The 18,621-nt window shown below is 60.3% G+C and overlaps 1 protein-coding gene across 1 annotated transcript in view; it reads left to right on the top strand.

Annotated features, from left to right (window-relative positions):
* The first annotated feature begins 928 nt into the window (after positions 1-928).
* ARVCF (ARVCF delta catenin family member) overlaps positions 929-18,621 on the top strand; it is a 22,182-nt gene continuing 4,489 nt past the window's right edge. The window contains exons 1-12 of the mRNA XM_019626898.1: positions 929-1,484; positions 9,623-9,781; positions 9,971-10,497; positions 11,551-12,050; positions 12,682-12,865; positions 13,696-13,813; positions 14,250-14,424; positions 15,073-15,090; positions 16,118-16,189; positions 17,578-17,705; positions 18,045-18,195; positions 18,450-18,618. Coding sequence (XP_019482443.1) covers positions 1,194-1,484; positions 9,623-9,781; positions 9,971-10,497; positions 11,551-12,050; positions 12,682-12,865; positions 13,696-13,813; positions 14,250-14,424; positions 15,073-15,090; positions 16,118-16,189; positions 17,578-17,705; positions 18,045-18,195; positions 18,450-18,618 — 2,492 coding nt within the window. The 5' untranslated portion in view covers positions 929-1,193. The remainder of the gene's footprint in view (positions 1,485-9,622; positions 9,782-9,970; positions 10,498-11,550; positions 12,051-12,681; positions 12,866-13,695; positions 13,814-14,249; positions 14,425-15,072; positions 15,091-16,117; positions 16,190-17,577; positions 17,706-18,044; positions 18,196-18,449; positions 18,619-18,621) is intronic.

Raw genomic sequence — 18,621 nt, 5'->3', positions numbered from 1 at the left:
CCCCTTGACAGAGTCCCTTGCCCAGTTGGTACTGATGTGGCCAAGCCCAGCACTGACCCTTTCTCCCTGGGCTCTGTCCTTGCTGCTGTCTCCACCCTGCAGAGCTGACCCTTCAAGGGTGCTGCCCATTGTGCTGTCGCTAAGCTCAGGCCCTAAATTGGTGTAGGGGTGAGGGGGCCAGCAGAGGCAGCCTCAACAGGCTGGCGTGGGTTGGGCCGGAAGGAGGCCCCAAGCCACACTAGGCACCATGCTGTACACCCAGTGCCCTACAGTGTGGCCACATGGCCTGCACCCCACCTGCTGCCTTGTAGCTGGGTCTGAGCTCTGCATAGTCCCCCTGCTTCTTTTGCCCATGAAAAACAAACACACTGGGCAGCCAGGGAACAAGCAGTGAGGAAAAGCGCTGGCTTGTCATTACAACTGCCAAGCCCCCACCACCCCCACCCGCTACCCTGGGGCCTCCAGGGGCAGCGCTGGACTGGGGCCCAGGCAGGCCTAACCCTCTCGGCACACTGGGCCTAGGAAGCCTGGGCCCCTGCCCTCTGGATCTGGTGTCAGGCACATGGGCCACTTCCAGGCACAGAACTGCGACTAGGCTGTACTCAGTTTTCACTCTGCCATTATAGGTAGACACCACCCTTGTTCCAGCCAGTATGGCTGTGAGTGGAGGCCAGACCACGGATCTGTAGGCCTGTGTCACCCCTGTGCCTGCCTGTGTGTCCCGGGCACCCAGTTGCTCTGGAGCAACACCTTATTCCCTGACCGCTGGGCACATTGTCTCTGCCACATCAGCTGTGTAGCTATAGATGGGTCTCCCACCTCTCTGGGCCCCAGCATCCTTTTCAGTGAGATGGACCTGGGCTGGCCCCATGAGATTGGGGTGAGCTGGTATGTGCTGTGGGCAGCAGAGGGTCTGGGAGATCTGAGTACTAATTTTACCAGCTCTTCTGGCCCTTCTCTTCCCAGTGGACTCTGGGAAGCCCACAGTCCATGGTTCTATTGGGCCTGCCATGAAGCAGGGGAAGAGGGTCAGAGCCCCACACCCCATAGGGAGGGAGCCAGCTGCTTCTGGCCAGCCTCAGATTAATGGCTTTTAATTTAGAATTTAATCAATGCAGCTTCTCTCTGGAGAGCTGAATGCTCTAGTCTGGGAGTGAGTTGTATAATTTGTGAGTGGGGCAGGCAGGGGGCCCATGATGGCCTCTACCAGGCCTCCTCCCTGGCCCCACCCTGACCTTGCTCTGCTTTGCCTGCAGCCAGCAGGCATCCTGGTCATGGAGGACTGCAACGTGCACTCGGCTGCCAGCATCTTGGCCTCGGTGAAGGAGCAGGAGGCCCGCTTCCAGCGGCTGACACGGGCACTGGAGCAGGAGCGGCGCCATGTTGCCCTGCAGCTGGAGCGTGCCCAGCAGCCTGGCATGGGCAGTGGTGGTGTGGGCAGTGGGCAGCCCCTGCCAATGGCCTGGCAACAGCTGGTCTTGCAGGTAACAGCTCAGTGACTCAGGAAGGATAAAACAGCCAAGTGGGAAAACAATCAAGGGGCCCTAGTGGGCCATAAGCTAGCATGCATTGGCTTATTGCAAGACCTCCTGAGGCCTCTGGGAATGGAAGGAAAGCGGGATCCCTAAGGGGCTAGAAGTCCCATTTGAGTGTGCTGGGCACCACACAATGAATGGTCAGGACACAGCCTGACTCTCAAAACAGCACCCTCCACTTGAGTGGGCACCCAGGGTCCAGGCAGCTAGGCAGGGTCTGTTCTGGGCAGCTAAGTGGTCAGCATGATGACACTGAGGGTTTTGCCAGCCCTGGAGTCTCCCTGCTGTGGTATTCTTCATAGTATGCATCAGTGGGTCAGCCCCAGGGGATCTGCCTGCAGCTCAGAGGGAGACCTAAGAGCTCAGTTTCCCCACTGGCTATTGCCCTCAGACTGGTCTCAGATCCCTGCTAAACCCCAGGAGGTATGGAGCCCTGTCTGTTCTGTGGCCAGGCCCTGAGAATTCTAAAGTTGGGGTGCATGCTCAGGAGTCAGACTGTCTGGACTCCTTCCAGCACCCACTGTGCCCCCAGTGCCTAACTTGCAGAGGAGCGACAAAAGCACCAGACTCAAGGGGTGGTAAGAACAGGACCAGAAAATGCTGGAAGCCTGGAGTTTGGCATGATTATTTGGAAAGTTACTGTTATTGACTGAGGCATGGGGTGGGGGACAGGCAGGGTGGAGCTGTCCCAAGAGCTGGGGGGTGGGGCAGGGAGGAGGGCTTCTGGGTAGGGGTCCACCCCGCAGGCCTCCCACTATGGCCCCTCCTCACCACCAGGCTCAGAGGTTTGGGGGAGGAAGCCTGCTCAGTCCCCTAGACTCCTCACAGTGACCCTGGAGGGCCCTCTTGGCGGGTTCCTCAGTTCCCTGGCTCCACTCCCTGGGCGAGCAGCAGTGTTACTCTCCTAAATAGCGCAGCCACAGCTCTTCCTGGTGTGCCCCCAGCACATGCACGCCCTCCTTTCTCTGGTCCTGCTGAGCCCTCCAAAGGTGAGGCCTGTACCCCCAAACTTGAGGGGGGACAAAGCAGCCAGGCTGGGCCACATGGGGACAACAGCACCCAGTGACCCGAGGTCACCTCTCAGGCGCCAGACACTCTTATCCAGCCCTCCCAGGCCGGAAAGGGCTCGGGCCTCTAGCCCAGAGGGCACTGCTAAGGGTCGATGCCCCCGAGGGAAGATGTTCCCATGGCCTGGAGCTGCCCAGGCCTCCTGAGGGCTGTGGAAGAAAAACCTTAGGCCACCACCCCTCTCTACCCACCGCCCCTCCCCACCCAAGGCCTTCCTAGCCTGCCCTCACTTTTCTGCCTCTTGGGAGATGGTTTTCCCAGGCTGAGATGGGAGAGAGTGTGTGTTCCCAGGGTGGTGACTGGACTGGCAGGGCTGATGGGGAATGCTGGGGGAATTGGGGCCACATCTGGCTGAACTGGCCAACCTCAGGCTGGGGCACAGCAGCTGGTAGAATTTGGGAGAAGACAGAAATGACTCAAATGTAAGCATCCAGGCCAAGTTCTCTTAGGGCAGTGGTCCAGTCCTCCTGCCCCTGCCCCAGATGGCTCCACCAAGGGCTGCCATGGATAGAAGATATAAGAGGCCAGTGGTCAGGGTAACTCACCTCTGTGCAGGTGGTAAACTGAGGCCCAGAGAGACATGCAGTAGACACCCAGAGTGTTTGAGGATGCTGGCTGCATGGCCTATGTACGTGGCATGTTGTGGAAGAAAAGTGGCCCCAGAGTGGCTCAGATTTCTGAATGGGGTCTGTGGAGAAACAGGTAGGAGGCAGGAGGCCAGGCCCGGGCCCTTCTCTCTTGCCGGACCCAGTGAACCTCCCTGGGCTGGCCCAGCGCTGTTCATCTCAGAGCCTAATTACCTTGTTCACGATGCAAGAGCCACTGGCTTGTCTTTGTGGGATATGACCCAAGAGATGGCCCAGTCCAGTCTCCTTCCCTTGTCTATATTTCCCTCCAGCAGAGCTGACGTCCCAGGGTGTGGCTGTACCTTAGCCCTGATTAACTGGCCACTCGGAAGAGCCATGCCACCACTTCCCAATAGATCAAAGGCATGGAAGAGAGAGTCTGAGGCCAGCTGGCCTCACGAGTTCTCCCAGGGTCACCCAACATTCCTCCCCACCCTTTGATCTGCTCTGACACTCCTCAGAGGGTGGAGGGACCTTTGTGTCTTCAGAGAGAAAACCCAAGACAATGCAGGTCTGTTTGCCTGTCCCAGTTGAACTTTTTGGAGACACTTACTTGGGAGGTCTTGCTGGGGGAGGTGGGTAAGGGCCTGAGGCGGGATGGACCTGAGAGACCTTGTAGCGCTATCATTGAGATAACTATTGTTGCATCGGGCCCCCATTTCACAGCAAGGGGAAACTGAGTCGTAGCTAAGATGAGCAGCGTGTGCTATTGAGGGTGGTCTTGCACTCCCTCCGTGGCGACACTGGCCCCTGCACTGCCAGAACTGTTTCTCCAACTGTACAGGGGCAGGGAACTGTGGGCTGGGAATTGGGACTCGGATAAAGTCGCTTGGGGGGTGTGGGGTGTGGGGTGTGGGAATGTCACCCCCACAAAAGCGGTGAGGGAGGAGAAAGCCTAGACCAGCAGCCGGGGAAATCACGGCGACCCCGCCAACCCTGGCTGTAGAGCTCCGCCCCGCCCCGCCCCGCCCACTGGCCCCCGCCCCGCCCCGCCTGGGCGCGGCCCCGCCCGATTGGCTGGTTGTCTTGATCGCCGCCAGATCCGCCCCCGCGGGGAGCTAGTCCGCGGAGCCAGAGCCGGAGCCGGCCGAGGTGTCGGAGCCTAACCGGGTACAGCAACTGCCGCCGCCGCCCACTCCGGCCCGCGCCCTCCGAGCCGGCCCGATGCCGGCCGAACTCAGACAGGTTGGAGAGAACTTGGTCCGGGGCGAGTGGGTCCCGTCCCGGGGCCAGCGGCAAAGGGCGGGGCTCTGGCCTTCTGGGGAGGACCCGCTTTTGTTTCGTGGAGCCGCGGGCCGGAGGCAGCTATTGTCTGCGCTCCCTGCCGGCGCGTCGGGCCCGGGCCGGGAGGGGCGGTGGAGTGAGCGCGGTGCCGGGGGCTTTGCACGGGGCGGGGCCGCGGGGTCTCTAGGGGCCAGGCGTGGGGGCCCCGGGCGGTGCGACCCTGCGTGGGGAGCGGGGCGGTACCCAGTGGGCGCACCCCGGGCCAGCGCCCAGGACAGGTGCCAGCGACAGGGGCGAGAGGCGAGGACTTTCCGGAGCAGCCCCCTCTGTGCAGGAGGGAGGCCGAGTCAGCAGAGGGGAAGCCCGGCTAGGCCTCCTGCTCCCGGAGCTCGCTGGGCCTTGCCTCCCCTCCAAAGCCCCAGCGCGGGTTCCGACTCTGGGGACCTGCGAAGGAGCTTTAATGAAAGCCCTGTCTGCCGCGGCAGTGCACATGAGGGGAGGGGTAGAGGACGGCCCTGCCCACGTGCGGAGGCGTGTGTGTGGGGGTGTCTCTGAGGAAATCCCGGGCAGTCTGTCTTCCAGTACTGGAGTGGGGGGATGGCATGTGAGCAGCCTGCACTCTTGCCCAGAGGGGGCAGGGCCTGTTACAGGCCCGGAAACAGGCTAAGCAACCGCCACGCGCCCCTTATGATGGGAGGTAGGTAGGTCTCCCTCACACCTGCCTCCTCAGACAGGACAGCCTGGTCTCTGCCTGCCGCGCATCCCTGGTGTGGACCCCAGGATCTGGCCACTGACTACTCCAGAGAGGGAGGGGCCATTGGGGGAGTTGGAGGGATTTGGGCCACAGTGTGGCTGACAGATGTGGGTTGGGCTTAGGGAAGTTGGGGTGGGTGACAGCCAGCTCTGCTCTCTGTCCCCCACAAGCTGCTTTCCTAGTCTGCTGGGCACCCACTGCTTCTAGGCCTTTCAGCCACTCAGTGTGATGCTGTGCCCTGGCAGGTGGACTGCTGCTGTGGAGGGGTTGAGCTCCAGTCTGCCAGGGCTGGGCAGAGGCCATGGGCACCAAGGGAGAGGGTGTTTGGTGGCCAAGGGCTTGCTTCCTGGTGGGAGATGCCAGCCTGGCTTGTCCTTGAGTCTATCTGGGATGGCCTTGCTGGTGGGAGTGGGCTGTCGCTCCTCCACCTCTCCATTCATTCATCCAGCATCTTGTGCCCTGTAAGGGTCTGGCCCTGGAGTTATGGGAGGCAGATGTGGGGTCTTACCTTAACCCATCCCCTATGTTTGCTGGTGGGGCCATGGACAGGGTGGAGCTCCTGCCCTGAGATTTGTTCTTCATGATATAGACAATGGGTGCTCATTAGTCAAGTGCAGGCAGTGCAGGTAGATCCATGACTCCGGGACCCCAGTCCAGCCTGTCACCCCCATTATGACTTGGTTTGTTTCCTCTGCCACATATACCCCAGAGGCTGTTGTGGGCTTTTGCTCAGGTGGCAGCCCCACTATGTGTTGTCCCACATCTGGCCACAAAGGTGGACTGACACTGCAGCTTTGACACCTGGGTCCTTCCTGTTTCCATATGAAGAATCAGAGCCCCGGGTGTGTGACGGGGCCCAGGGCCCTCTTGCTGTGCTCAGTTCTGTGCTCCCGGGGACTGCCTCTTGAAAGCGGTGCTGAATGGTTGGATCCACATTTCTGGGGTACTGGCCACTCCAGCCCTGCTCTGAGTCCTGGACCAGGCCTCTCCCACAAGTTCAAGGGAGTACATAGGAAACCCCAGGCCTAGCCACTAGCCTCTTTTTGGGCCAAGCCCATGGGCCATGGACCAGGTGGACCATCGATGGGAATATCACAGGACGGATTTGGGCCCTGGGGTGATGGGAGGCTAGTCAGTGGTCCCAGTGAGAGAAGCAGGGATGGGCCAGGGCCGGGAAAGGGGTGACAAGAGTTGACAGGACTTGGAAGAATTTGGGAAGTGGGGGAGGGCTGGGGGTGGAGTATCCAGGCTGGTGCCCATGTCTGGGGCATAGGGGAGGACCTGGGGCTGCAGGTCCAGGAGTTCCTGAGAGTGGGCCAGCCTGGGTAGGTGGACACAGGACATGAGGCCCTAGAGCAGGGCCTCTAAGGCAGACAAGGACCCAGCCACCCTGCTTAGCCGCCTCTGTTGAGTGCTGACTGTGTGCTGGTCATCAGCCCATGATCCCACATCCCCACCCTGAAGATGTTGTGGAGGCCCAAGCCAAGGATTGACCTAGGGCCCCTCCCTACCCTAGTTCCTCAGTTTCCCTATCCGCTGCCAGCTCTGAGACCCCCATAGTGGACACCTGGATGTTGGTTGAGGGAGTCTGGATACATAGTGGAGGGCAGGGAGGTGATGGGGATGTGTGCATATGTGCAAGTGCCTCCGGGGATGATGGGCACTGTGCACTGGGTTCTATTAGGAGAGCACACAGATGGATATGCTCAGGCCTGTGGGCCAGGCTGGGTGCTCATGCACACATGTGTCCCTGTCAGAGGGACCATGTACATGCACTGTCTGTTCAGGTCCCTGTCTGCATGCGTGTGCCCAGGCATGTGTAAATGGGGGCCAGGCCTTCCCATGATCACTGGCTGACTCACTCTCCTGCCTGCCTGGCCGCCTGGGTGAAGTCATCACCCATTTTTAGCTCCGAGGTCATTTGCCAGTGGGGGATCTTGGTGCTTTGGAATCTCGCTGCTGGGCTACCCTGGCTGGGAGTTGGTGGGTGATGCTGCAGGGTTGCCAGACCTTGTTGGGGGTGCTGGGCTCTCCTGGACACCCCATCCCCTCATTCTCCTGATTCTGCACTGTGTCAGACCCTCACCACATGCCAGAGTGAGAAAAATAAGCATTGGGGTCTGAGATGTACTCCCTGATCCCCCAGCCAGAGAGTAGGGGCTTTTCTGTGTTAATGTATGCAAATGTATGCAAACCTACTCAGGGGCTATATCCCACTGGCAGTGTCCTGGGCAAAGGTCCCAGTCCACTCATGTCAGTCTTCCTCCTCGCCTCACCCCTGAACTTGCAGCCACTAGGGTGAGGCCTGAGGCCACTCCAGGCTTGGTGTCCCCAGGATCCAGTAGAGCTCAGTGCCTGCTACACATTTGCTCCCGCAGTTGCCAAATACAGATGGGGCAGCTGAGGCCCCAGCAGTGACAGGCTGTTCCAGCACCTTCTCCTGCTCCAGAACTATCCTGGCTCCCTAGTGCCCTTGGAGAAGAGCCCAGGCCACCCTACCTGGCAGCCCACCAGTGTGTCCCCACTCTGGGCCTCAGTTTACTTCTCTTTCCCAGGGAACAGTGCTCCTCCTTTCTTCCTGGCCAGGTCTCCAACAGGCATTCCACCTGCATCCCAAGACTGAGAAGGTGACAGCCAAGGCTGTGGCCCACGAGGGGTGAAGTGTGGCTAAAAGGCTTTGCAGAACTGTCTTCTGTATAGATGCCTGAAATTTCCATTAGCAGTTTGTGAAGTTTTGGGTAGATCCTCTCCCCTCTGTCAGGCCTTAGTTTCCCTTTTATAACATCACATGTCGTCCCTTGCTTGGGGGGAATGGGGTATGCATTCTATGGTTTCTTCCTTTCTGTGTCACCAGAGCCCTAGGGATGCATCTGTGTTAACATGTTGGTGCAGGCCGGACCCCTGAAAAGGTTGCAGGGGCCCAGAACCTCAACATTATGAACAGTTGGGAAGATCAAGCATTTCTTCAGGGCAGGACCCCAACCTGGGGAGATGTCATACGCTGAGGACCTCGGGAGGCAGGCCTGAGGCAGCTCTGGTCACCTTGCACTGCATACCTCCAAGGACCAGGGACAAGACAAGAGTAGGGCTGTGATGCCAAGCAGATGCGGGTAGGAGCTGCTGACCTTCCCTGGGCCTCAGTTCTTTGTCTGGGCGGGCCTCAGGGGCCTGGGGCCCAGGCAGGGGACCTGTCCTGCAAGGCCACAGAGCAAAGCCTGTCCTCCTGCTGACCCAGCCCTGGCTGGCCGGGAATGTGCTCCTCACTACCCGCTCCCCACGGCTTGGGTTTCAGCCCCTATCTGTCCTGGCCAGATGCTGATCCTGGGACACTGGCGCTGTGTAGGGAACCCATGTAGTCAGAGGCCCAGAGTAGACTCAGTCCCTGTGCAACTCAGTACAGCAGGGGTCGGGCCCAGCTCTGCTGTGGGCTGGCCTGTCGTATTTGAGCCTCAGTTTCTCCACTGGCATGTCTGGCCCGTAGGCATATGGGCCTTAGAAGGGCCTCTGTCCAGAGCTATCTTCCCTGGAATTCCACCATAGTCATCCCCTATAGGAATGATAGTGGGGGGGAGGTGAGGAGCACAGGTTGAGAATGAGGCAAGTGTCCAGGAGCTGAAGGCAGAGGCTGGGGAGACATGGGAGAGAGTGTCCAGGGAGGGGACTCCGGTGTTGTTGTCAAGGACAAGCCAGGCCTCCTTGGCCTGAACCCATTCTCTGTAGGCTCTGATATGACACCCAGAGTCTTGGTAGGGACAGGCCTTACCCACTCAATACCCTAAGAGTGTCTGGGCCGGAAGGAGTGAGGGTATTTTGGTGCTCTGAGTACACAGGACATTCTGGAAGCTGAGTATTTCTGTCCTACGAGGGCGTCTAGCTGGCCTTGGGAACAGTGGGAGTCTGTATGTGGCCACAGGAAGTCAGGGAGCAGTACTGAAACTGCCACCCAAAGGCCTCTGCACTCCAGGTTTCTGGGGTGGGGCAGGGAGGAAGTCCAGGACACCCGGAGGGCCCAGTCGGGTGGAAAGCAATGGTAAGAGAGCATCCTATGGCTCCCACCTGGCCTCCTTATCTTCCAAGAGCCTGCGGCAGTCAGGCCTTCCAGCTCAGACAGGGCTGCCCAAGACTGCACCACTGGGGTACAGGACTTTATTTTTCAGCTCAGCCCCAGGAAGTCCTGGGATGGGGGGACCAGCCTCCGGGGCCCCCTTTGGGATGGGGCAACAGGGCAGGGTCAGCCCAGAGACAGGAACATGCTGCTGTCCTCACCAGCTGGGGCTGAGACAGGCCCTAGGGCAGTGGATTCCAGGGGTAGGACGAAAGCATTCCTGGCATCCAGGCCAGCAGGAACATCTTCACTCCAGGGTGGGTGAGCACTGGGTCCTCCCACTAACACCCGCCCACCACCCCCTTGCTAGGAGCAGAGCCCCGGTAGCCAGGTCTCACTGGCCACGATGCCGGAGGCACCAGAGTTGCTCGAGGAGACAGTGACGGTGGAGGAGGACCCTGGCACACCCACCTCCCACGTGTCCATTGTTACGTCAGAAGATGGCACTACACGGCGTACGGAGACCAAGGTATGGCCGGGCCCAGGTGGTGGGCACGTGGGCTATGCAGCCACAGTTGTCCATCTGTAGAGTGGGCACATGGCTCAGCTTCTCTGGCGCCATTCATTCGGGTGGAAGACTGAGGCCACTCTGGCCCTGCCGGGTTGTGTCCAGGTTTCTCAGGCCGCCCAGCCCATTGGCTACCCACTTACTCGCCAGGTCACCAAGACGGTCAAGACAGTGACTACACGAACAGTGCGCCAGGTGCCCATGGGCCCAGATGGCCTCCCCCTCCTGGATGGTGGCACCCCGCTAGGGCCCTTCGCTGATGGCCCCCTGGACCGGCACTTTCTGCTGCGCGGGGGTGGCCCGGTGGCCACGCTCTCCCGCACCTACCTCAACAGCGGGGGCGGCTTTCCTGACAGTCCCGAGCCCCGTGATGTCGCCAGCTATGGTAGCCTGTCCCGTGGGTTGGGTGTGCGACCCCCACGTGGCGGCCCCCTTGGCCCAAGCCCTGGCGATGGCTGCTTCACATTGCCTGGCCGCCGTGAGGCCTTCCCCGAGGGCCCTGAGCCTGTGTCACTGGCCAGCCGCTCCCAGCCCGAGCGTTTCCAGGCAGAGCCGTACGGCCTGGAGGACGACACACGCAGCCTGGCTGCCGATGACGGGGGTGGTCCGGAGCTGGAGCCTGACTATGGCACGGCCACGAGGAGGAGGCCTGACTGTGGGCGGGGCCTTCGCACTAGGTGAGCACCCTGTGCCCTGCCACCGCCTCCAGAGCGTTTGCCTTCCACTCCCCCACCACAGAGTACCCCACAGGTAGTCCAGCTGCTGGGGCTAAGTTAGTCACGCACACATCGGTTTGATTGGCCTCCACTTTTCCCAAGGACAGCAGCAAGGGCACCCTCTGGGATAGCGCAGGTTGTACTGGGCACCCTCCCTGCCAGTAAGAAATGGGGCATGAAAGAAGCTGGTGACAGTGCTCAACACCTGCTGCCCCTGCTCTAGGCAGTTGACCATGAAGACATGAGCCCAAGAAGCTCAGGCTGTTTCTCTGAGCGTGAGGCCCCAGTCTCTCTCTCCCCAGGCTTCAATTTCCTGCATGCATGGTAACAACCAGAACCCGTATCCCCTGGCCTTTCCCAGTACAGCCTCTGGTTCTGTCCCCTCTGCCCTCAGTTTCTCTATAGAGTAGGAACATGACCACAGCCTCAGTCTGGGTTATGCTGCATGACCATGGGCAAGACACCCGACCCCTCCTAGCCTCAGCCACTCCCCTGGGAAGTGGGTTTGATGGTGACAACCCACAAGGACACCTTGTGTCCTGGGGGACCGGTGGTCTGAATGCCCCTCAGATGGTCCTGCCAGGATGGCCATGTGCAGGAGGATCACCTCCTCGCCCTACATCCTGGCACCAGCCAGAATGGAGCCTCATGGGAAGGTGGGACCCCCCCCCCCCCCCCCCCCAAATCATGTACAGATGTTTCATAGAAACACATTTAGCTCAGAATCAGGGGATACTGCCTGGTGATGGGAGTGAGTAAGCTCCCATCTGGGAAGGATGCAAGCTCTGATGACCAATGGTTGGGGTTTGGCTCTGTCATTGGTTGTGAGTCCGTTCTTGCTGGGCTGGGTTGTGACTCTCAGCACCCACGTGGTCCATGGGGCCAAGTACCAATGCTCTGGGTCCAGCCCCACCCTCTGTAGATTCACAGTCCCCTGGAGAAAGTGTGAGGGGGCAGCTTGGGGGCAGGGCCAGTAGCCCCTGAGATGTTCATGTGCCCTGCTCACCCGCACAGGGCCTATGAGGACGTGGCAGATGATGGTGGTGAGCTGATGGAGGAGCGGCCCCCTTTCTCAGCCACGACAGCACCCCTGGCCCAGCCAGAACGGGGCAGCCTGGGCAGCCTGGACCGGGTGGTGCGACGCTCACCCTCGGTTGACAGCGCCCGCAAGGAGCCTCGCTGGCGGGACCCCGAGCTGCCTGAGGTACTGGCCATGTTGCGGCACCCTGTGGACCCTGTGAAGGCCAATGCGGCTGCCTACCTGCAGCACCTGTGCTTTGAGAACGAGGGTGTCAAGCGGCGTGTACGGCAGCTGCGGGGGCTGCCACTACTTGTGGCTCTGCTGGACCACCCGAGGGCGGAGGTTCGACGCAGGGCCTGTGGGGCACTGCGCAACCTCTCCTACGGTCGAGACACCGACAACAAGGCTGCCATTCGGGACTGTGGTGGCGTGCCCGCCCTGGTGCGCCTGCTGCGGGCTGCCCGGGACAACGAGGTCCGAGAGCTCGTCACGGGTGAGTGGCACCTGGCCGCCCTGCACCTTCCAGGAAGAGACAAGAGCAAGGCTTGGCCAGGGGAAGCAACCCATTTAGTCAGCAGTCCCAGCTGCTGGGGGCAGGCGTCAGGCTCAGACGCTGTGAAAGGTCCTCAGTCTCTACTTCTGGACTTTGCTGCCACTGGTGGCCCTGGCACCAGGCTCCTCCGGGAGACCCCCTTCCCACCTGGCCCCATGTCCCCATGACAACTCCAAGTCCAGCCTCATGGGTCCCACCCCTAGTAGGCAGTGGTGGGGATTGTGCCTTGTGAGACCTGAGTGGCCAGGCGGTGCCACATGACCACCTCTCACTGTGGCCCAATGGCCCCAGGAGGAGGAGTCCCATCCACCCACGTGGCTGGGAAGGGGTGGAGAAGAAAAAGCACCTGCTGTGTCCAGGCTCAGGCTCCCTGCCAGCCCATGCTCTGTGTCCCAGTCCCTCTGGGTTCCCCCACAGCTTTGAGCCACTACTGGATGCCCAGGACCTCTCACGGCTTTATTACTTCTGGTCTGAGCTGGGGCATGATGGAGGGTGGGGCATGACAGGGTCACATGGGAGGTAGGGAGGCAGTGCCTGTGGTCAGCACTGGCTGGTCGATGGTGCCCTGCAGGCACACTCTGGAACCTGTCATCCTACGAGCCCCTGAAGATGGTCATCATTGACCATGGCCTACAGACACTGACCCACGAGGTCATTGTGCCCCACTCGGGCTGGGAGCGAGAGCCCAATGAGGACTCCAAGCCACGGGACGCCGAGTGGACTACTGTCTTCAAGAACACATCAGGCTGCTTGAGGTGGGGGCGGGGCCGGGCTTGGGCACCCCGGAGCAGTCTCCCAGGGCTGTTCCTGGTCAAGGAGTCAGGTGCCAGGCACCACAGCCTACATGCAAATAGCTGTACTGGAGATACCCATGTCCTTGTATCTCAGATAACGTGGAAGACAACTAGTTGCCTAAGTCTTAGGGCTTCAGAGCCATGTCACAATGCCTGCCCGAGTCCTAAGAATGAGGCCTGATGGGGCTGTGCTCACCCCCAATGGCTGTCTCTGGACAAGGTCTGCCACCCTGTTGTGTGGTACCCCATGGCTCTAGTCCTCCCCTCCTCACTCTCCTATCACTATGACAGCCAGGGGTGGGGGAGCCAGAACCTTCATCTCCAGTATGCCTTAGAGGCCTCATCCCACCTCTTTATGACCTCTGCCCCTTGACCCTAGGAGGCCCTGCAGAGACCCCACAGGCAGTCCTTGGTCCCCATGGCCCTACAGGGTCCTGACCTTAGGAAAAGCAGAGCCCAGAGCTTCCAATGGGGCGTGGGGAGCCCACAATTACCTGTGTACCGATTCAAGCCTCTGGATCTACCTCTGTCCCTTTCCAGTTCAGCTAGGAGTCAGGGAAGTGCCCTCTCCCCCAGAAGATGCCAGGCTAGGGCTTCTTCCCTAGGGTCTCAGCCGTCAGGCCACCCCTGCCCCACCTTCACTTCTCCAGGTTGGTATCAACTGCCAATAGCCCCAACAGGGCAGCATCAGGGCCCATTTTACAGATGAAGACAAAACCCCAAGGCCAGGCAGGGGTCAGGGGAGTTCTCATGGGAGCCAGGGGTCACGGTGCTTGCTCTTGGCCACCCAGGAACGTGAGCTCGGATGGCGCAGAGGCCCGGCGGCGACTCCGGGAGTGTGAAGGGCTGGTGGACGCACTGTTGCACGCCTTGCAGTCAGCAGTGGGCAGGAAGGACACAGACAACAAGGTGGGTGGGGGTTGTGGGGGGAGGACAGGGCACTCCCAGCAGGTCCCAGGATGGTCAGTCTCTCAGCCTCACAGCCTCCTACAAAGGCTTGTAGCAACAAACCAGGAATGAGGCCTGGGGGCTTGAACTGTCTGGGAGGCAGAGGGGAATAGGCATGCACATCTGGGGCAGCATGGGTCACCTTGTAGTGGCCATTCTGTGAAACAGGCCTACCACAAGGCCCCAGACAAGGTCCTACATGCACTAGGTGTTTTACCCTTTTTCTCCCATGGCCCCTCCCTGAGGGTTCTCGCCTCTGTGGGCCCCCTAGCTCAGGCTTCCGTGTCTACACCCCTGGTCCTATCGGTATACACTGGCTGTGGCCGGTCTCCTCTGAGAAGGTCAGCATTCTCTGCACCCACGCGGCCATGCCCCAGCAGCTCTCCTCTCCCCACAGTCGGTGGAAAACTGTGTCTGCATCATGCGGAACCTGTCTTACCACGTGCACAAGGAGGTGCCTGGGGCCGACAGGTACCAGGAGGCTGAGCCTGGGCCCCCAGGTGCTGCTGCTGCAGGCTCCCAGCGCCGGAGGAGGGATGACGCCGGCTGCTTCGGTGGCAAGAAGGCCAAAGGTGGGACTGGGGACCACTTTAGGACCACTTCTCCCCGCCCCCTGGGCCGAAGGCTCTCCGTACCCACGGCAGTCATGGTCAGCTCCCGACGGGCAGGCAGGGAAGCAGGCAGCCAAGGAGGGGGCACGATCCTGGGGTGCCCAGTTGACAGGCCCAGCTTTTGCCCATCTGCACTGTGGGGGCCCCCAGGGGAGGGCAGGAGGGAACCCATGTGGTGGTTCCCACCCATGCCTGGACCCAGTCTCTCAGCTCCAGGAAGGGTTCTGTGGGCCCAAGTTTGGAAAGTGCTGAAGATGGTGCTGCCGCCAGGCATCGGCAGAGCACCTCAAGACCCCGAGAAGCCCTGTGGGCAGCACCTCACCCCACCTGCACACCACCCCTGACTGCTGGGTGCGGATGCTAACATTCCCTACCCAGCAACTGCCAGGTGGAGCCTGCGCTTACTTCACCTGCCTCACCTGTGTGGGCCTTTTCTGATCTCTGTCCCGCTTGTGGGCACTCAGCCTTCAAAAGTAATGGAATGAGATTCCATGTCCCACCTGCTCAAACCAGGGTGTGCAGTGGGAAGCCGAGGCCTCCTGGGAGGGTGCGGGGGGTGCTGCCGCTCAGGCTCATCTCCTCTCTCCTGTGCTTCCTCCGGCTGCCTAGAGGAGTGGTTCCATCAAGGTGAGTCCCTGTTTGTCCTGCTGTCCAGCCCTGGTGGGTACAATGGGCACCAAGGAGCCACCCCTTCCCAATTGCTCAGGTAGTCTCCATGACAACTGCAAGGCCTTCCAGCCTTCAGGGCCCTACCCCATCCCCAGTCCCTTCTCTGTGCAGCCATCTCCATGACAACAACAGGAATATCATACCTTGGATTGGTTTGGAGGACAAGGGGCTGTCCCTCTGTAACCTCAGACTTTGCTTCTCAGGCAGGGCTGACCCTAGAGCTGGGGCAAAGCTGAGATGGGCAGTGCCCTGGGATGTCCATCTCCAGGGGTGTCAGGGAGCAGAGTCTGCCCCTTTGATGGAATGGGGCCATGTGTGGCTCAGACAGGGACTACACAAAGGCCCCAGGAGATCAGGCAGGGCAGGGGCCCCAGAGCGTCTAAACTTAGCCCTGCTGCCTTCCAAAGGAGGAGAAACTCCCTCATCTGAGGTGGTGACACACTCTCACAGAGGTGTGCAGGTTGAAGCTGATAAGGTGTTAGGTGGTACGGCTGCAGGGGCTTGACCTGTGAGTGTGGGTCTCTCCTGGCCAACAGCCTGGGATAGGGTTCAGGCCCCAGACATGTTTCTTCATGGATGAGGACTTGGCCCCAGCCCTGCCTCATGCAACCAGGCACATGTCCTATTCCTGTCGGCCCTTGGCTTCCCCATCTACACCTACCTGCCATCCAGCCAGTCTCCTGCATCCCTCCGTTCACACATTTGGCAGCTGCAATGCAGCTCTTAGCACCTGATGGGAGATGAGTCCTGGTTACTCAGGGCAGGGCTGGGACGTCTCCATGACCCACTGCCACCACTGCCCTCCCCTGGGCCAACCTGCTGGCCTGAGCTCAGAATGCCTCTGCTCCCTGGGCCTCTTGGTGCCTAGTCTTGAACATGGTGGTACTTTTTGAGCTCTGGGCAGGAAAGTGCTGTGTCCAGCCCTCCTGACACACACCTGCCCCCCACAGGGTCTGCCTCACCTCCTGCTGCTCTTCTGTTCCAGGGAAGAAAGATGGTGAGATGGACCGGAACTTTGACACGCTGGACCTGCCCAAGAGAACTGAGGCTGCCAAAGGTGGGTGAAGGTGGAGTCCAGGCTCAGGCCTGTCCAGGTAATGAAGCTTTTTGTCACCAAGAAGGCCTAAAGGACCTGAGGGATCTGAAGGGAAAGCCAAGGCTCACAGTTGTGTGGTTCCCTGGAGGACTGGTTCCTGGGCACCTTTTGAGAGTATAGAATCAGGGTCAATGCCATAGGCCACTTTGGGCAGGGTGGGGTGACAAAGAGGCCCGGCACTTGCTGGGTCACACAGCTTTGGAGTGAGACCGTCAGTGAGGGGCAGGGACTGGCCAGCAGGGCCTCCAGTGTCAGCTGAGGGGCTTGGGTTTACTCCGAGGGGTTTGGGAGCCAGGAGTATGTAGTCAGATCCAGTACAGATGCTGAGCTAGATCACCCTGACTCATGCAGGGCAGGGTGGTCTGTCCTTTCCATCCCCTGTGTCTGTTGGAGCCTAATGTGTGCTAGCACTGTTCTGTGTAACGGGAATGAATACAGCCTGAGTGAGAGACATCCCACTTGGTGAGCCCCAGGCCACAGTCGACCCTGTGAGCCCGGATGCCCCCAAGCAGGGTGGAGAGGAACCAGCCTAGGCCAATACCAGGGGCAGCGTGTTTGGAGAACAGGAAGCCCCGCCAGGCTGAAGTGGAGGGATCATGGGACATGAGGACTGGGGAGGCAGTGGTGACATATGGGGCGGGAGGACTCGGGACAGGGAGATAATGTCCAGGGACAAGCAGAAGCCCTAGTATGGGAACAGCAGCCTTGGAAGGCTGCTCTGCCCCTCATCTCTGGAACACGGTGGGCAAGCGCTTCCAGGCCTGGGTCTCATGGAGGGTGGGCCATGTTGCTAGGGACATGACCCTCCCTGGTAACACAGCCTGTTATATATGAGAGAGAGCCGGCCTTGTTAGGGAAAGGGTCTTGTTGCTAGGCCCCATCTCCCAGTTGCACAGCCTCTGTTAGCTACCCAGGAGGCTGGGCCCTATTGCTAGGGAATTTGAATCCTGTTGCTAGGGGAGTGGCCCTGGTTACAAGGCCCCAGTTAGTAGTGGGAAGGGCAGCTCCTGTTGCTAGGAGAGCAGCCCTGATCGCTGCCTTTTCCCCCACCCAAGGCCGCCTGGATGCTGCAGGTGCCAGGCAGGTCTAATCCCATTTATTTGGCAGCAGGGTTAAGGGAAGACAACCTTGACCGAAGCCATTGCCTCCTCATGAGCCTCTGTTTGTTCTTCTGTGAAGTGGAAATGCTTTTCCTCTTGGATGGCCATAACATTGATGTTAAACATTCCTTGACTGCACCATACCCATCCCTGGGCCCCAGCTCACCCTTGCTCTGGAAGGAGAGGGGAGGAGAGGGGATGGTGGTAGGAGGTCTGGGTGACTGTGGGTTGCGGGTGCTCTGTGCCCAGGCTTCGAGTTGCTGTACCAGCCCGAAGTGGTACGTCTCTACCTCTCTCTTCTCACGGAGAGCCGGAACTTCAACACTCTGGAGGCTGCAGCTGGTGCCCTACAGAATCTCAGCGCTGGCAACTGGATGGTGAGAGGCCAAGTCTGGCAGGGAGGGGACAGAGAGGGAATCCCAGGCGTCCCTGTTGGTGCCTGCCCCTGCCTTTGCCAGGCTGGGGGAAGGGGAGGGGACACAGCGCCTCCTCACCGTCTGGGAGATTTAGGGCACAAGGGCTGCAAGCAGTGCGCCCTGGGTGATGGGGGAGGGGGAGCTTCTCTTGGAGGTGGAGTTGAGCTGCTGGGGTAGGGCTTTGTCAGAAGGACAGTCCAGCTGGAGGGAGTGATCAGGGCTCAGGTGGGAGAATATCTGGCGTGTGCGGTGTGACTGCATGCTGAGCGCACTCTGCCTCCTGCGCCAACACCGCCACAGTGGGCCACGTACATTCGCGCCACCGTGCGCAAGGAGCGCGGTCTGCCGGTTCTAGTGGAGCTGCTGCAGTCTGAGACTGACAAGGTGGTACGTGCAGTCGCCATCGCCCTGCGCAACCTCTCGCTGGACCGGCGCAACAAGGACCTCATCGGTGAGGACGCAGGTGGGGCCGAGCCGGGATGTGAACCGGATGGGCGGCCTTAGGGGGTTTGGGGACGGGCGGTTCAGGGGTCCGGCTCACCCCCGTCACTCTGTCCCAGCTGCAGGAGCTCCGGTCTCCCTGAACCTGTCTGAGGCTTTAGCCCCCTGTGCACCGTGTCCTTGCCGGTTCTCCTCCCCTGAGTCCCAGTCCTCCCTGCAGGGGCGGGAAGAGGCGTGTCCTAACACCCCTCCCCCGCCCCTCAGGGAGCTATGCCATGGCGGAACTAGTGCGCAACGTGCGAAATGCTCAGGCTCCAGCACGACCCGGGGCCCGCCTAGAGGAGGACACGGTGGTGGCAGTGCTCAACACCATCCACGAGATCGTGTCCGACAGTTTGGACAACGCGCGCTCGCTACTGCAGGCCCGTGGTGTGCC

Source organism: Hipposideros armiger, unplaced genomic scaffold, assembly GCF_001890085.2.
Source record: "Hipposideros armiger isolate ML-2016 unplaced genomic scaffold, ASM189008v1 scaffold_694, whole genome shotgun sequence".
NCBI lineage: Eukaryota > Metazoa > Chordata > Mammalia > Chiroptera > Hipposideridae > Hipposideros > Hipposideros armiger.
The sequence above is the reverse complement of the archived record's forward strand: the minus strand, read 5'-3'. Positions and strand labels throughout refer to the sequence as shown.